This window comes from Carassius carassius, chromosome 21 (assembly GCF_963082965.1).
Source record: "Carassius carassius chromosome 21, fCarCar2.1, whole genome shotgun sequence".
Taxonomy (NCBI): domain Eukaryota; kingdom Metazoa; phylum Chordata; class Actinopteri; order Cypriniformes; family Cyprinidae; genus Carassius; species Carassius carassius.
Genome location: NC_081775.1, coordinates 1,901,931 through 1,921,035, shown reverse-complemented (window position 1 = coordinate 1,921,035; position 19,105 = coordinate 1,901,931). Strand labels below are relative to the sequence as shown.

At 37.0% G+C, this 19,105-nt stretch overlaps 1 protein-coding gene across 1 annotated transcript in view; it reads right to left on the bottom strand.

The window, feature by feature from the left end:
• Window positions 1-957: 957 nt before the first annotated feature.
• The window catches only part of wnt5a (wingless-type MMTV integration site family, member 5a), a 36,453-nt gene continuing 18,305 nt past the window's right edge, over window positions 958-19,105 (bottom strand). Inside the window, exons 2-5 of the mRNA XM_059502994.1 lie at window positions 18,697-18,827; window positions 7,385-7,632; window positions 5,071-5,363; window positions 958-1,681 (exon numbers count right to left, since the gene is read on the bottom strand). Coding sequence (XP_059358977.1) covers window positions 1,223-1,681; window positions 5,071-5,363; window positions 7,385-7,632; window positions 18,697-18,821 — 1,125 coding nt within the window. The 5' untranslated portion in view covers window positions 18,822-18,827 and the 3' untranslated portion in view covers window positions 958-1,222. The remainder of the gene's footprint in view (window positions 1,682-5,070; window positions 5,364-7,384; window positions 7,633-18,696; window positions 18,828-19,105) is intronic.

Genomic DNA, 19,105 nt, shown 5'->3' with positions numbered 1-19,105 from the left:
TTTTTTATTATATAGTTTATACTTTTTTTGATAAGGAGGGTCAGTGAAAATAATTATATCATGAATATTTTAAATTGTGAAAATGTATTTAAAAGTCAACAAATGTGTTATACCTTCATTTCATAGAGACTGTTTGATTTAATTTACAAATAAATGAGATGTAATACATAAACTATAAAACATGTACTAACATGTAATTAAGTCAGATTCTTATGACACCAGTTGTGTTTAAGCCTAGCTGTTCACAGGTTCATGATTAGCTTATGTCTTCACTAATCAAGAGTTCATGTCAAAGTAAATATTAATTCAATATTAGTACATGATTATTCATGTACCTTTATTGTAAAGTGTTACCATAACTGCATCTGAAGTCAGCTGGGGTGAATGAATAGACGCAAACATACATTCTCTTTAATGACTTTATTTACTGTGACCATGTGAAGGTATTGTACAGAAATTATATTGTTTACTGCAGAAAACATGTTGCATAAAATCTGTTAGATTTTGAATGCAAATCCACAAAGAGTGAGATGATGTCAGACTAAAGAACACAGTGGTAACTACACAGTAACTATGCATGTTTTGTTATGCAGTTGACTCACTTATGTCCTGGAGATGCCCCACCACTGCACACGGTTTAACAGTGATAAGTTAACTGTGTTGTAACCTAATTTACCTGTATTTCTGTATTATCTTGTTCTTTGTAAATCAAGATATTTTCACTTGAAAAGTTAATGTTAGATAAAACTTTTTTTTCAGAGAATATATTGTGAATCTCATTAGAAAATGGATTAATTTTGTTTTATTAGCAAAAATTGAGTGATATTAGAAACCACTGAACATTTAAGACATTTTCTCAATTTCAAAACAAGTCTTATTCAAAAATACAATTATCTGGTTTTAATGAAGTTGAAGGTTTACAGTTAAAGGTTTTTTTATTTTTATGTTTTATTTTTTTGCAGCACGGTTTCTCATCTGAATGTTCAGTTACCCTACTGAAAGGCTCTGTATTCAGGCTGTTTTCATTGATATTACATAATCAGAGGATTTCAAAATCATATTTATCAAAAAATAAATATATAAATGATATTTGCAGTTTAGATGCTTTGTACTTACAACTTAGAAATTCATAGCACGAAACCAGTCTCATAATGATTTCAGCTCTATAAAATAATTTTTGTTTTTACTTCTCTTACATGCTCTTATTACTTGCCTTGTGCTACTACTTGCACACAAACTGGTCAACTGTTCGTGAACAGTGTTTGCATTTGACGTAGCAACACCAGTGAAACTTGCAGTGGCAGCGCTCAACCAGCTGTGTCTTGTACTGATCGTAACCTCGACCGCAACACATGAGTGCGCAGCCATCCATGCCTTCGGATGTCTTGTTACAGAGGCGGCCTTGAGTTCCTAAAGAGCCAGTAGTTTTGTTCTCTACACAGTAATCTGGACTGGGGTCTATGTACACCAGGTCACTGCTGGTAGGAGAGTTAAATTTGGAGTGAACTTGAACAAGCTTCCCGCGGCTGTTCAGCCTCATGGCAGCAGCACTGTCATATTTCTCCTTCAGTGCGTCACCCACCTTCCGGAAATCAGCAAGTTGCAACCAGCATGTTTTAAGGCTGCAGGAGCCGGACACGCCATGACACTTACAGGACACATGGGCGAGATCTGATGCTATCTGTGATAGAGAAAGTGGTTGTTAGCTAAATAGAACCATGATAAAATGTAATGTGATTTTGTACGCCAACACAGTATTTAGTATCACCCTGGTTCCCTCGACAAAATGTCAATAGAGATGTTCTATTGGATTTGGTTAACTGCAGAAAAAAATGATCTTACTTGTTTTTGTTCTTCAAAATAATTTACACAAATTAATTTTTAATTATAAATAAAACTGTCAGGAATAAAATGCTATATTTAGGTTCTAAACGAACTACACCATGGTTGCATGACTGCACCATTGAAATTCCAACTCTTTCAATATTAATTTAAAAAACATATTCCCTGAAAAGGATCCGTGCTCTGATTGTGGTATTATGTATTTGTTTTTTGCATTTACTGTATCTCTTTTGTGGGCAAATGTTTAAAGAATAAGTATTTTCTGATCAATGTCCCAGATACAGCCTAGAGTCTACACTGAGCAACAGCGGTTGAGAAATGATTAAACAAGCATGATCCATCCAAAGATTTTTTTGTGGCATCTTGGGGCACAAGCACACGTGTGTGTGTGTGTATATATATATATATATATATATATATATATAGCTAACAATCTAAAAAAAAAAAAAAAACCGAACACAAATTAATTGTGATTAATCACATATTATTATAGTACATTGTCATAATTCCACACTAACTCTCCAAATTAATGTAGAAATGACATTTACATTTACATTTAGTCATTTAACAGGCACTTTTATCCAAAGCAACTTCAAAATCAAAATCAATCAAAATCAACAAAGATATATGCAAGTGCTAAAAAAAGACTTACGTAGTCTAACGCAGCTCACATTGCAAGTTTTTTTTTTTTTTGTAAATTTTATAATAAAAAGAAAACAAATAGAATAAAAAAATAAAATAAAAAATAAATAATCTAGATCTTTTTTTATTTATTTAATTAAAAAAAGCAGTTAGTAAATAAATAGAGTACAAGTCTAAAAGGGGTAATTTTAATTTTTTAAGAATAGAATAGAATTAGAATAGAGAGTGGGTCAAATAAAGTTGGAAGAGATGTGTTTTTAGCAGATTCTTGAAGATGGCTAAGGATTGAGTTGGGCAGGTCATTCCACCAGGAGGGGATTTCTATTGTAAAGGTCAGTGAAAGTGATTTTGTGCTTCTTTGGGATGGCACAATAATGCGCCATTCACTTGAAGAACACAAGCTTCTAGAAGGCACATAAGTCAGAAGTAATGAGTTTAGGTAAAGGGGTGCAGAGCCAGTGGTGGTTTTATAGGCAAACACGAATGCCTTAAATTTCTTGCAGCTGCCTTCTGGATTAATTGTAGAAGTTTATCAGAACTGGCTGGAAGACCTGCCAAGAGAGCATTGCAATAGTCCAGCCTGGACAGAACAAGAGCTTGAACAAGGAGTTGTGAAGTATGTTCTGAAACAGGGGCGTAGATTAAGCAGGGGACGTGTCCTCCCCACTTTAAATATCACAGAAATTTGTCCCCTGCACTATTTCAGTAAAGTGTGTTCGCATAGAGGTTTTCAAGAGCTGTTGTGAATAAATATAGATTTAAACTCAAAGAGACAGAATAGTCTGCGCATGACCTGATATTTTATTCTGACCCAGAAGGAGAGATGAACATCAAGGAGCGCTAAACACTCATGCAGTGTGTGTTTCATTCATACTCGAAGCCGGAGGACGCTCTCGCGCAGAAAGTCGAACCAGGAAATTCCTAATATGGACAAAAGCGTCCAGCTATCGCTGTATGAAAACAGTTGTTTTCACAGAAAAACTAACTTTTGGAAACACGAAGACATTAAACATACGATTGGGACTGTATATGGTTTTTCAAGTCATTTCCAAGCAGGTGATAAATAAAGTATATGAACAATGCAGTGTTAATTGACATAGAATTTATTATAGTATAGAAACTATTCTGCCTTATAATGTGATAAAAAATGTTTGTAGTATATAAACAAATCATTATTATTTGTTATTTTCTAGAAGTTATAGATTTATAAGCCAATTAAAAGATAGAAATTAGAGAAAAAATAAAGTTGCCCATAGTATCCACCATTCAAAAGATTTTGAACAGTAAGCTTGTTAATGTTTTTTTAAAGAACTCTCTTCTGTTCACCAAGCCTGCATTTATTTGATCCAAAGTACAGCAAAACAGTAAACTTTAGAAATAGTTTTACTAGCCTATTTAAAATAACTGTTTTCTATTTGAATATATTTCAAAATGTAATTTATTGAGATTTCAAAGCTGATCATTACTCCAGTCACACAATCCTTCAAAAATAATTCTGATATTCTGATTTGCTGCTCAAAACAAACAAAAAACACTTATTATGATAATGTTGAAAACAGCGGAGTAGATTTTGTTCAGGTTTCTTTGATGAATAGAAAGTTCCGAAAAACAGCATTCGTCTGAAAAAGAAATCTTTTGTAAAATTATGTCTTTATCATCACTTTTGATCAATTTAAAGAAACCTTGCTAAATAAAAGTATTAATTTCTATAATTTATTTTCCAAAAAATAAAAATTATACTGATTCTAAGCTTTTGAATGATATAGTGTACAATGTTGCAAAAGCTTTTTATTTCTATTCATCAAAGAATACTGAAAATAAAATAAAAAATACTCATCTGTTTCAAATATTGATAATCAGCAAATCAGCATTTATGAATGATTGCTGAAGGATGTGACAGGAGTCGACTGGAGTAATGATGCTGAAAATACAGTTTTGATCACAGGAATAAATAACATTTAAAATATATTCAAATAGAAAACTGTTATTTTAAATAGTAAAAATATTTCGCAATATTACTGCTTTTGCTGTACTTTGGATCAAATAAATGCAGACTTGGTGAGCAGAAGAGATTTCTTTAAAAACATGAAAATATTATTGCTCAAAAACTGTTGACTGGTAGGCTATATAGATTACAGAAATGTTATATTGCAATGTTTTATATTATATTGTAATGTTTATATATATAAACATATATACAACATATATACATATTACATATATATATTATATATATGTACATTAAGTCATGTTAATCTAAAAAAAAAATAATAATAATAATAACTTTGCCTCCTAATTTTAGGACACCACTGCAAATTATTTGTATTATTATATTATATTATATTATATTATATTATATTATATTATATTATATTATATTATATTATATTATATTATATTATATTATATTATATTATATTATATTATTAAATAACCTAAATACCTAAAAGGTGGCTGAGGAGTCTAAACAAGAGAAATAATCTTTAGAAAATAAGACAAAATAGAGAGAACACAGCAGATTAGTTTGACCATGTGTGCAAGTTTAGATGAAAATGACTAATCTTTACATAGTTACAGATGTCTTACCCTCCGTCCTGCCTCATTGTTATGAAGGTTCATCAGCAGTCTGGCACTCTGCATAGAGCCTTTGGTGTACGTTTTTTCCCGTTCACGTGCATCCACAAACTCCTTGCTGAAGCGGTATCCATAATTGAGGTTGTCACCACAGCCGCCCCACAGCCAGTCTCGTGGCAGATCTTTAGGTCTCGCGGCCCTGCTGCAGCCACAGCTCGACAGCTCCCCCTCTCTGCAGGCACGACTCACTGCATTGACCACGCCAGCAGCGCTAATAGCATATGTGAATGCTGTCTCTCTGCTCCCTGCAAAAGCAAACAACCACCAAAAGAAATTCACATTTACCTTTGTTTACCTTTGCTTTCATGAGCAACAGTTTATAAATAAATCATAATCATTTATTATGTTTACCCTAATATATTTATTCTATGAACATTAACCAAATCGGAAAGAATCTTTACAATTATTGTTCTGAAAAACTGTCTTATACATTATGTAGCATTGCTTTCATGTGTCAGAATGTAAAAAGTGAAGGAACTTCAAACTAGTTTAAATAGACATATGTTTTTGTTTGAAACCAAAAAGACAAATTTAGGTGCATCACAATGCTGGCTGCAACATCACTTTTGTAAAGTAAATTCAGCAACATAACATAAGCTCATCACCTAGTGGACATATCTCCTCATTTATAACAAGAAAGCACACCTAATTAGACATTCAGAGATCAGCATGTATAAATAACAAAAAATAGATATATAGCATGTATAAGCAGAAAATAAGGTTTTGACAGCAGCGCAAAACATTTTGTTGGTTTTCTTTTTTCTTTATTTTCTTTCTTTCTTTCTTTTTTTTTGGTTGATAAAAAGAAACCAGTTTCTTTTGAATTGAATTGCCTGAGCTTGGTTTTGTTAGACAACAACACTCCCACACAAGATGCCACAAGGTGCTTCTATGGTGTTTTGTCCATTTTTCAGCTAGACAAATATCAATTAGGGGAGAGCAGGGGCGAAAGTACCATTTTTCAGAAAAAACATCATTTTAAAAGATAATGTTGTAGACAGAGATATATTTCTGCTGTGGTCAGTAACTCATAAGTCTGGTCTATCAATACCAGGTGGTATTTTGTAGAAATGTAGAAAGGCTTCAGTATAATTTCAATTTGAACATAAGTTGCACATTGTTACTTTTGACCCCATCGGTTGGGACGAAAGTAACACACAGGTGGGTTAAAAGTAACACAACAATATAAGCTAGATTTATTTTCTGTTACTCTTATTTTTATTAAGTATACCTGATTATGACCTTGTAAATATGTAACTGCAAACATATTCTGTCTTTTATTTTTGTAAAAAAAAATATTAAATTACATATTTATATTTATATTTTTATTTTAAATCTAAGTTTCATCAAATGTCACAAACTTTATTTTTTTATTTTTTATTTTTTTATTTCAGTGTATTTTTATAAAAAAAAAAATCAACAGAATGAACAATATAATAATTAAATTACATTGGCATAATATAAATTCTAAACATAATGTAACAGTAGGCCTATTCATGTTTCCATCCAGTTGTTTTTATGCATAAATTCAAAATGTGCATTAAAACACTGCAAATTCATAGCTGGAGGTGTAAAAGCTAAGGTATGGCTAAAACCTAAATATAACTAAGGTAAATGCAAGGAAGGAGCTGCCCAGATGTTCCTCTATGTCTACAAACGCTCTCTCATAAACATCTGGATAAAACCAGACCACTGTTTGTCTTTCTGACCCTCACTCAGACATATTCTTTTTGTATAATATGACATAAACATTTTAATAAATGATGCAAGAGACAGAAATTCACAGAATAGCATGTACCGGAACAAAATAAATACTTCTTGTCACTGTAGCGGGACAAAAGTAACAACTGTTACTCTCGTCCCGACAGGAACTCCTGGCATTTAAACCTGATTTACTTTTATACTAAAAAACTTTGATAATGCAAACTTTAGGATGTGTTAAAGCACTAAATAACCTGTAGATTGATCATTACTGTGACACATAAAACAAAAAAAACAACACAACTAATTAAAAAAAATTACCGCTTCAATAATTTACTTTTTGTACTCGAAAACAATTTTACCGACCGAACTGCGGGAAATGATGAGGAAATGACGTGATATTTCTCAGCTCCATCAAGGATTGAATGCTGAATATACCGTCATAGCTGGGAATGCAAATGCAGTAATAGGCTCTGAGAAAATCGCTTTGTTACTTTCGTCCCGCGTTACTTTCGCCCCGGTTCTCCCCTACTGTTAAATGGAAAACATCTGTCTAAAAATATACCTATCTGCATGACTCTGCCAAACACTGAGGAGTTGTCCACTGTACTGCAGTTCCAGCGGCGGTTGCGAAACTGGTATTGGCACTCCTGAATGCCTGTTTTGGCACCCTCTCCAATGAACTGCATGTGATCTTGATAAAGCTGGCAAAGCTTCTTCTGACCTTTAGAAAGTCCTGCTAGTTGACTGCACAGCGGCTGTCCTCCTATGATATATGCTTCTGGTATCAGGAGGGGATTCATCGCTAGAGACCTGGAAGTACCCCCCATGCATAAAGACACACAATTAGTGATGAACATGTTTTTTGTATATATGAGCTATGTCACACTCGTAGTTATGTGATATCGCTCTATATCGGCATGGAGCGATTTCACATGGTTACAGGTGTGATATTGCGTTTCTACAACAGTTTGATGACACAAGTGTGTAAATAAATAAGAAACAACACTGTTTGTGTGCTTCCTCAAATCTCAAGTTTACAGTTTATCAGCTGAGCCCAAGCCTCTGTTGCTAATTCGAAAACATAACTTTAGAGCTAGTAATAAAGGAATACTGAGTTGCTTCATTGCAAGCTCATTGTATTATGTAGACTATTATAACAGAGACGGACAGAGTGAGTGTGTTACCTGCATCTGATACAGCATTCATACTTCAGCTCAATCTCATATTCACAATAAACATTAGTTTGAATATCCACTGAGGAAAGTCATATCTTTGTCATAGTATTCTTTCAAATGGTTTCTTATAAAAAAACACGTAAAAAGGGGGGTTAGGCTGATGTATATTTATGTAACAAATTAGCTCAAAGTGAGATTTACATAATTAATCATAACAGGTTATTATTAACTACATTCATCTTCAGGAATTACTTGTAGCATCATAGCATTAATAGTACAATAAAATGATTTGTTCATCCGCAGGGTGGACAGTGTTAATCGTTTATTGACTCTAAGTCAGTGGTCTCAAACTCAATTCCTGGAGGGCCACAGCTCTGCAGAGTTTAGCTCCAACCAGCTCCAAATCACACCTGCTTGGAAGTTTCTAGTAATCCTACCCATGATTAGCTGGATCAGGGGTGTTTGATTAGGGTTGGAGCAAAACTGTGCAGAGCTTTGGCCCTCCAGGAATTGAGTTTGAGACCAATGCTCTATGTAAAATTATTCCTCTGGCCACGAAAAATTATTTTACTAATAATACATTGCTCCCAGATCATGTAACAAAACCAGAATGTTAAAGTGACCTCGTCCTGTGAGCAGCAAACACAGACAACCAAGCATGAATACATATGGATGTTTATTGAACTACACTACAGGGGAACATGGAACATCTGACTAAACACAAACGTACACACATTAAACATAGATGCTAATGCAACGAAGGCATGGATAGGGTGAGAGAAAGAGAGAGAGAGAGAGAGAGAGAGAGAGAGAGAGAGAGAGAGAGAGAGTGCTCACGTGCAAGAAAGTGGAGAGTCATGGTAGTATTTATTCATAAACCAAATCACAACCTGTTTAGAACCATCAAACAATCTCATAACCATAATTAAAAGGGGTCAAAGCCTAGAAGCGTATCTAAATAGTTAACAAGCGGTTACTTGCATATGTTCTGTAGTTGATCAGGAAAGTGTTCCGGTGCATGTATAATGCGTAGGTTCATGTTGAATCTTGTTAGGAGTGAAACCTTCGTCATTTCAATCATGGGTTGACTGCTTCAAAGTAAATCAACAAAGTTGCTGAAAACTGCCAGAGCCCCTTTTGGTTGGATTGAGCAAGAAAGTGTTTCTTTGACACCTGATTTGCATATTTTATGAATGGCATGATGAACTGGTTATCTGGTAACCCAAACTAAGGTACAAATACAACCCGAATTCCGGAAAAGTTGGGACGTTTTTTAAATTTTAATAAAATGAAAACTAAAAGACTTTCAAATCACATGAGCCAATATTTTATTCACAATAGAACATAGATAACATAGCAAATGTTTAAACTGAGAAAGTTTACAATTTTATGCACAAAATGAGCTCATTTCAATTTTCAATCTTTGACGTATTTTTCGTTTAATGATGCGCCAAATGTTCTCTATAGGTGAAAGATCTGGACTGCAGGCAGGCCAGGTTAGCACCCGGACTCTTCTACGACGAAGCCATGCTGTTGTTATAGCTGCAGTATGTGGTTTTGCATTGTCCTGCTGAAATAAACAAGGCTTCCCTGAAATAGACGTTGTTTGGAGGGAAGCATATGTTGCTCTAAAACCTTTATATACCTTTCAGCATTCACAGAGCCTTCCAAAACATGCAAGCTGCCCATACCGTATGCACTTATGCACCCCCATACCATCAGAGATGCTGGCTTTTGAACTGAACGCTGATAACATGCTGGAAGGTCTCCCTCCTCTTTAGCCCGGAGGACACGGCGTCCGTGATTTCCAACAAGAATGTCAAATTTGGACTCGTCTGACCATAAAACACTATTCCACTTTGAAATAGTCCATTTTAAATGAGCCTTGGCCCACAGGACACGACGGCGCTTCTGGACCATGTTCACATATGGCTTCCTTTTTGCATGATAGAGCTTTAGTTGGCATCTGCTGATGGCACGGCGGATTGTGTTTACCGACAGTGGTTTCTGAAAGTATTCCTGGGCCCATTTAGTAATGTCATTGACACAATCATGCCGATGAGTGATGCAGTGTCGTCTGAGAGCCCGAAGACCACGGGCATCCAATAAAGGTCTCCGGCCTTGTCCCTTAAGCACAGAGATTTCTCCAGTTTCTCTGAATCTTTTGATGATGTTATGCACTGTAGATGATGAGATTTGCAAAGCCTTTGCAATTTGACGTTGAGGAACATTGTTTTTAAAGTTTTCCACAATTTTTTTACGCAGTCTTTCACAGATTGGAGAGCCTCTGCCCATCTTTACTTCTGAGAGACTCTGCTTCTCTAAGACAAAGCTTTTATAGCTAATCATGTTACAGACCTGATATCCATTAACTTAATGAATCACTAGATGTTCTCCCAGCTGAATCTTTTCAAAACTGCTTGCTTTTTTAGCCATGTGTTGCCCCCGTGCCAACTTTTTTGAGACCTGTAGCAGGCATTAAATTTTAAATGAGCTAATTAAGTGGATAAAAGTGTAAAATTTCTCAGTTTAAACATTTGCTACGTTATCTATGTTCTATTGTAAATAAAATATTGGCTCATGTGATTTGAAATTCCTTTAGTTTTCATTTTATTACAATTTAAAAAACGTCCCAACTTTTCCGGAATTCGGGTTGTAGTATGATGCATTTTAGAGGTCAACTAACCTGACTAATACCCACATAGCAAACGGACTTGGCCCACATGTGGCCTCAAGGTGGCACTGCTGGCCTCCTGTCGGCAATGGCATGTACCCTTTCAGCCAGAGCTGGGCCATGTGTGGCAATGACGGCACGGCGGGGATCCGGCAAACAACATGAGGGCCGATTGTTGGTGGGAAGAGTGTGGCCCAGATAAGTCCAGTCAGGCTAAGATCTGGCAGCATATTATGTGACCCATGATAAACAAGATAAATACAATATTGCATGATAATGGTTAAATGATCACATACATTTTAATGAAGTGTAGTATTGTTAAAATGTAGTCTTTGAAATGACAAGTCAAAACAGAAGGAAACATATCTTTTAAAAATTAAGCAAATCAGTCAAGTGCATTAAACTGCACTTAATTATAATTGTATTACATTTTATATTATTATTCTAGGTACAAATAATCTTTGAATCCTTACATTAAAAGAAAGAGAGAGTATTTAACCATTATCATGTAATATTTATTTGGTTTACCATGGGACACACACTGATCTATAATAGAGAGTGGGGGCACATCATTTTTATTAGTATGCTGTCATGCACAAGCATTAAATAAAATGATCATGACAGTATTTTATTTTCATTTAAATCCTGTATCCATTTGATACTTGGTGTGAGGAACAGATCCAAATTCAAACCGCATTCATTGGCGATATGTATCTCCTTCCTCTGTAGCTATAGTAATTGTTTAAAAATGTGCAGTTAAGAAGTTTTACACCAAGTTTTACGGCAGCGATATCAAACGCTCATTGGCTCTTGTCGGTTTCGTCAGAGATTGCGACATGCCGTGTATCCTATGATGCGGTTTTGAATGAGAAACGCGCGCCTTGACGGAGTGGATCGGGATGGTATTTTCAGCGTTTAACAACTTAAATTATGCCCTGCTCCTCGCACTACTATTATATTCTGCCAGAGTGGACTGCAACTGCCATGCATCGTCATTTGGACTACTGTGGTACTGCTCTTTGTCACATCTGTAATAAATAATTATGATTAAGTTACATGTGTCTATCTGTTACGTTTCTCATATAGACTGTATACTTTATACAATCACTCTTTATTGGTTGATTTGTTCTTTATAAAAATAAATAGAAAAACCAATGCAATACGTTTTTTTTATTTCACAGTTACATGATGTGTGGGTTTTAAGTCTGATTTTCTATTCAGTTTAATGTACTTTATTGGCATAGTTTGTGTCTACATGTCACAAAATGAATAATTGCAATCATAGTAATATACAAGGTAATAATATGAAATATTAAAATTCCAAGACAGCAATATACTGTTGGCCCAGATCCTGCCCAGATCCGGCCCACATCTGGCCCGCGTGAAATCCATTTGGGCCGGATCTGGGCCGGATCTGGGCCGACACTGCTTGCTGTCTGGGTTGGGTCTGGGCTATATAAAGCTCAGGTGTGGCTCAGATTTGGGGATTCTGGTTTACTTAAGGCTGAGAATTGGCACCAATAATAAAACGATCAGGGCCAGCTAAGGCTGATTAACTGGCTGAGATTGGGGCCAGTTATGGCCCATGTGTGGCCCGAGTCTTTAATCCAGTTCTGGGCCACTTCCGGGCCGTCAAATCTTTGTGGTACTTAGGCTGAGGCAAAAGTCATTGTGTGGCCCAGATCTGGGCCAGAAGACATTTGCTATGTGGGTATGAGCTGGGAAACATACAAACACACAGGAATATATCATATACATTTGCAATGGCTTACATTAACCTTTTTGAGTTAAATGCAAAAAGGTTTGAGTGTGTGTGTGTGTGTGTGTGTGTGTGTGTGTGTGTGTGTGTGTGTGAGCGGCATGGGGAGGTCTTTTCCTCTGCATGCTCGGGCCATTGACTGATTAAGATATCTTTGAAGCTTATGAGTCCAATCGAGGAATGTAGAGGTGTTCCTGGTGATGCTCAAACAGGCTCCTAAAGGTGTCAATGGCACAGTTTGATGCAGATTTGACTCATTAGCTCTAAGTTGTGATTTTCATGAGGTCAGTCAGTAGATTAAAAATCTTTCTGAATATTAGAATGAATGTGTTATCATGATCTGGTCATAGACTGTATAAAAACATGGACGTATTGTCGGTGACGTCAACCGTAGACTCCTGAAGTGTGTTTTTGAAGCCTAAAGTGTGCAGAGCGGGCCGTCGCCATCTAGGCAGCGCGTCACCGCGCGACTCTCCAGGACAATCAAAAATGGGCAAAAAGGCGGGAGCTACTTGCTGAAGCCACGCCCACCTCGCATGACGGCAGTGTCAGCATCGGCATTCCACTTGTCACTCAAGTGGCCACGCCCTTAATTATGTAGAACTTTAAGTCCTAATATAATTTAAACGGATGAGTTAGAAAAAAAATACACCCCCTCACAGTTGTCATGAAGGGCAAAATTAGCTATTTAGACCAAAATCATTTTTTGCACCAGGCTGTAAACATGTTTTTTTCTGCTTTAAAGTTATGCATTTTAACATGGGGAGTCTATGGAATTGACTCCCTTTTGCAGCCAGCCTCAAGCGGCCGGTCAATGAATTACAGTTTTAGTCACTTCCTTATTGGCCTCATGAGAGAGAGCAGGAGGTTGGCGCTCAGATCTGGTCCATACGCTACATTTATGTTGATGGATGCGCATTGTGGCTTTCCAGTACATTACAACAACAGCGATAAAAAAAAAAAACCTGGTCAAACCATTCAGTCACCGGGTGCTGATAGTGCACGTGCACAGGTGAGACCTGAACAGCACACATTGATATCTGTGTTCAATTTAAACTCATTTAAGCTTTGCCAGTTTAAACATTTAAGAGCCAGAGGATGCGAGCTTGTGCACGCAGTGAAAAGATGTCTGCGTGCGCTCATCCGAAGCACAAAACCCGCACATCAGAAGGTGCACAAATATTAAGCTCTCCCTTAAGTATCGTATTTGAATCGACAATTTGACACAAAAATTATATCAAAATGCCCGTCTTGGTAAGTATCCCACAGCAGACATAGCCGGCAGAACGCACTGCATCAGTACACTGGATCAGTGCATTCTCTTAAAGTGACAGTCTTTATATTAATCGAACAGTAACAACAAATAAATCACTCACTGCTCTTGATTGAAAAACTCTTGTAACTTTAATAAAGGTTAATATTTAATTTATACAGTCAAATATGCAATACTGTTTTACATTTGCTTTATTCAATTTCTGTACGTAAAAAAAACAATGCCACAAATACTTTTTTTTTTTATCTTTACTCTATTGTACTATTGTATTTATTTGTGGTGTTGCTTGTTGTTATATAGATTATTCTTGTTTTCTTTATTTTTATTTGACCATATATTTTTTCTCTAAACATAGCACATACTGAACCGTACTGAAACCATGACTCTAACCGTTACAAACCGAATTGGAAAAAGTTGAACCATTTCACCCCTACTACCTAGTCTTGATCAACATTAACTTTGAAGTGCTACCTACTGCAATACAATATAGTCACTCAATAGCAACACTCTCCAACATGTTTAGCTATTCTATATGTGCTTATTACTGTTAAGTGGCAGTGGTAATAGACAGGAATTGTACAGTTTTATTTCATCATGCTGATATCGTTTCTTTAGTCATTCAGCAATCCCACAGCCTTGACCACTGTAGGGAAAACCCCCTTACAACTAATACACATACCTCTCTCAATACCAAATACTAATATAAAATGATATTAATATCAATTATATAATTCATTACAGTGAGGTGGTCTTTCTGCTGGACCTTGAGGCCTGTCGCACCTCCTACAGTGCCTATGTTGGACTATGCATGGCAGGGGCGTCCTTTTCCCTGAGGCAGGCCTAAACCTGACCGCATACAATGTGGATTGGCTGCAGGGTCTTCAGCTGGGGACCACCGCTCATTGACGTTTCGCCCCTTAACCCAGAACATCTCCTGGTGGCGGGGCAGTGAACAGGGACGTCTCCCTGACACCCCCTGCAGCAAAACCTAACTAGATGTTATTTCAGCCAGAGCCAATGGCTTGCTTTCTCTGCTTCCTCAGAGAGCTCTTTGGTGGATCTGTTCAGTGTGGTTCCCCGTAATCCCAGGTCCTTGAGCAGGCATAATATTGATCTGCCCATAAAGCCTCTGGCTCCCACCTCCACCAGGTACAGCCTCACCTTCCATCCACTTTCTCTGCACTCCGCAACCAAGTCTGCATACTTCGCCTTCTTTCTCTCGTAAGTAGCTTCCAGCCCTTCCTCCCATGGCACTGTCAGCTCAATCACTATCACTGACTTCACAGCTGCAGACCAGAGCACCATGTCTGGTCTTAATGTGGTGCTTCATATGTCCTGTGGTAACTCGAGCTGCCTTCCCAGGTCTACTTCCATCTTCCACGCTGCCCCTGGTGTTAATAACTTGGCAGGAGGTCTCCTGCTGGTATGCATTGCGGGTTCCCCCTCCCTGAGGAAGTGGATCCTACATCGACTCTCTAATGGACTCTGATTGTTTGCCTCCTGCCGACTTTTCTCCAGCACCTCTGCCAGCTTCCTAAGCACTTGGTCATGCCGCCATCTGAGCTGACCCTGTGCTAGTGCTGTTTTACTGCCGGACAGAACATGCTGGAGTGAGGCATTTATGGTCCCTCAGAGATCACAGGATTGCTCTATTCCAAGCCATTGGTGGAGGTTTTTTGGGCTTGGTACAGTGTCGTATGTTGCCCTAATGAGGAAACTGAGCCGGGCTTGTGGCAGCTTCCAGAACTCTGCCCAGCTGATCGCTCGGCTTGCAACACCCTCCCAAGTTGTCCACCGCCCCTGCTGCCCTTGTGCCACAGACCTTACTCTGAGCTCCTCCTGCTCAATCCTGGTGACCTCTGCAACAACTAGGTCCTTCCTCTCCTTCCTACTTGCCTTGGACCATAGGATGGGTGGCCTGTCCTTCCTGTCTGGACCGTGCCCACAATTTGTTGGTGTTGCAGCCTTCCTATCACCCTCTGCACCTCTTCCTTAGCCCTCCATTTCCTTCCAGTCTCAATTCTGGCATTTGCATCAGCCACTGCCCTGTCGGAGGAATCACTTAATTCCTTCCCCAGCCAGGTAGCTAGCTTGCATCAATCTTGGACAGGCCTTCTGACAACTGCTGAAGGATGAATTTCCCCATATCCTTGTATGAGAGACCGGATGTATAAAGTCTTCCCAGGCTTCGGATGGGCTGATCCACGATGATCCTTGACTTCTGTGGCTTGAGCTTCATTCTGGCCCAGGTGATCAGCTCATCCATCCTCCTGAGCAACCTGGTTGTACATGGGGCGGTTCGTAGCAGGCAAATGTTATTCATTCAACACTAATATTTAACAAACAAAAATGACATTCTAAAAGTTTCTAAGCAATTCAGTGAAGAGTAAAAAGGCAGCAATATGATACAACATTTAGGTTACATAAAAATACAAAGACGAAAGAGTACCCATTGGATATATCCTGAATGAATTATATCTTATGTTTAACCGCTATAAAGACATCAGGGCCAATGGCAAATTCCAGAAAAGCTGGCTGAGATGAGGCTGTCTTGACAGGATCATGAGCACTTAATGGCCACTAACACCCTGGAGATCACATTTCATATTTTTAGAAATAAACACACATGCACGCACGCACACGCACGCACACACACACACACACACACACACACACACACACACACACACACACACATATATATATATATATATATATATATATACATATATATATATATATGTATATATATATATATATATATATATATGTATATATATTACATTTAGTCATTTAGCAGGCGCTTTTATCCAAAGTGACTTACAAATGAGGACAATGGAAGCGATCAATCAACAAAAGAGCAGTGATATGCAAGTGCTATAACAAGTCTCAGTTAGCTTAATACAGTACATGTAAGTTGTAAGTAAATCATATAATAAAATTAATAAAAAATAATACTGTAGGAAAATAATAGAGGCCTTTTTGTTTTGCTTTTGTTAATTGTATAATAAATAAAAAAGAAAAACGACAGAATACAAAAAAAGATTGGAAAGCTAGTGTTAGTTTCTTTTCTTTTTTTTTAAGAGTGCAAGTCTAAAAGGGGCATGTTTTTAAAAATAGCATTATAATAGAGAGTGCTTGAGTTAGAGGGTCAAATAAAGATGGAAGAGATGTGTCTTTAGCTGCTTCTTAAAGATGGACTGCTCAGATTGAGTTGGACAGATCATTTAATGTAAAAGTCTGTGAAAGTGATTTTGTGCTTCTTTGGGATGGCACAATAAAGCTAAGTTCTAGGGCTGTGAATCTTTGGGTAGACAGCGAATCGATTCGATTTACGATTCAGAGGTTTTTGATTCGATTCAAAAACGATTTTTGCAAATCAGAACGATTCAATTCGATTCGATTAACAATGAAATTTGATTCGATTTGATTATTAACGATTCTACTCTGTAGATTTTAGTATACATCTGTATCTGAGCAAATAAAATATTTTTTTGGGAAATTAATGACCATTCAATAGATTTAATAACTTGATTCAGAACTTCATTTCAATAGCTTAACTTCTTAGGACTCAAGAATACATTAAGGCAAGTAAACCAAGAAAAATAAAACTAATTCTACATATTCAATGCACCATGAGTGCTTTTATTGTAAACATTGCACACATTTCCTGAACATTTAGGAAATACAGCAAAGTGTGTAAATACAGCAAAGTGTGTAAAAACTGACGGCTGGGCATTTTGTATCTTGGTTCTAAAGTGTTTATCATTTCTCGGAAACCAGTGTTTTCCACCACGCTATAGGGGCGCATATCCTTGCAAATAAATCTTGCAATAGATGCAGTTATTGTTTTAGCACGATGGGTGTTTTCGGGAAGACTCTGAAGTTGACCAAATAGGTTAGGAGTAGCACTTCTCACGTCTGACCCTGAAATACTAGCAGCTGCTTTAGGTGCAGATATTTCTATATTAATGGCATGACGTCTGCGGAGATGGTTGCTAAGGTTCGTTGTATTTCCGAAGTATTTTAACTCAGATTTACAATGTCTGCAAACTGTAACGGACTTGTCAATCTTTCCATTTACTTTGTGAAAGCCGAAGTAATCCCAAACCTTTGATCTCATGTTGGCTGGTGCCTTGCAAATTTCTTCTTCTTCGTTGCCCTCCCTCCATTGTGCACTGCTGCGTTTATTCGAATGACAACAAACAGGCGCGAATTGAAGATTATTGACGTAATCCACTGCGTCACTGCAGTGAGGGCGCACTTTACGTCGCAGACGCAACTAATTTAAGATTTAAATTTATTTATTTTAAATTATCCATCGTATATTCGTTATAAAATCGTGATTCATTCGATTTTTTTTATATATATATATTTTTATTCACTTGCAGAACTATGAATTTAAGTAAAGGGTTGCTGAGCCAGTGGTGGTTTTGTATCATTTGTTTCAAACCAGTGTTTTGGAGCATATATCAAACTGACAAACTCACATGCTTTCAGTAAACAAGGCATTATTTTATCATAACTGTTTCTTCAGTGGTTTGTTGCAAGGGGGTGATGATGCCGGTGACCCCATGAATCAAATGATCACCCCAGCAGCAAACTTAATCTCTGATCAGTTTTAAAATTGTCAAATATTTTTAATGAGACATTTGTGTCTCATTAATTAAATTAATTAACAATTAAAATGAAGAGTTGTAGTCAGTAGTCTCTTATTGGCCTGTTTAGACAGGTCCTGGGTTTGTAAAAGTTGTTTTATGCATGTGTAGAGTTTTTGTTGTATTTGCATGTGTTATTTCAAGCATTTCAAAAAGTGAATTAGTTTTTTTCATCCTGAAAGTCAGCAGTATGAGGAAGAAATAGTTCCTCACAGACATGTTGCACAACGTATAAGACATACAGAGTTATTAATGTTTCTTGAATGAAAGAAACACATACTGTAAATACATACTGACTTTGTATTTTCAAATGTTCTTAAAAAAACACTACATACCACCATGAGCTAGCTTCCACAAACACTTGCATAAAGAAGGCACAGAAGGTAATGGTGACCGCTCCATGTCGTGAGTCCGTGATTCCACCCCACCCCAAGCGCATCACCTTCAGCTTGAACAACATTCTGACCTAAAGAAATAAGATGAAGAGTTACATTTCAAACAGAGCTCAGCTGCTACTCTGTGTGCTAGTGTAGACAATTGAAGTATGTTTATCTGTGCAAAATGAAGAATAGAAAGAGTTACAGCTTGTATCTGCATAATAATTTTGATCCCAGTTACTACGTACAGTAAAATCTGCAGTGTTGAAATCCCAGTGTTAAGGACTTTCAGAGTAAAGAGTGTCTAACCTACAAAATATGTTTTATAATATCATATCGTTTTATAACGATATTTAAGTTTTGTATG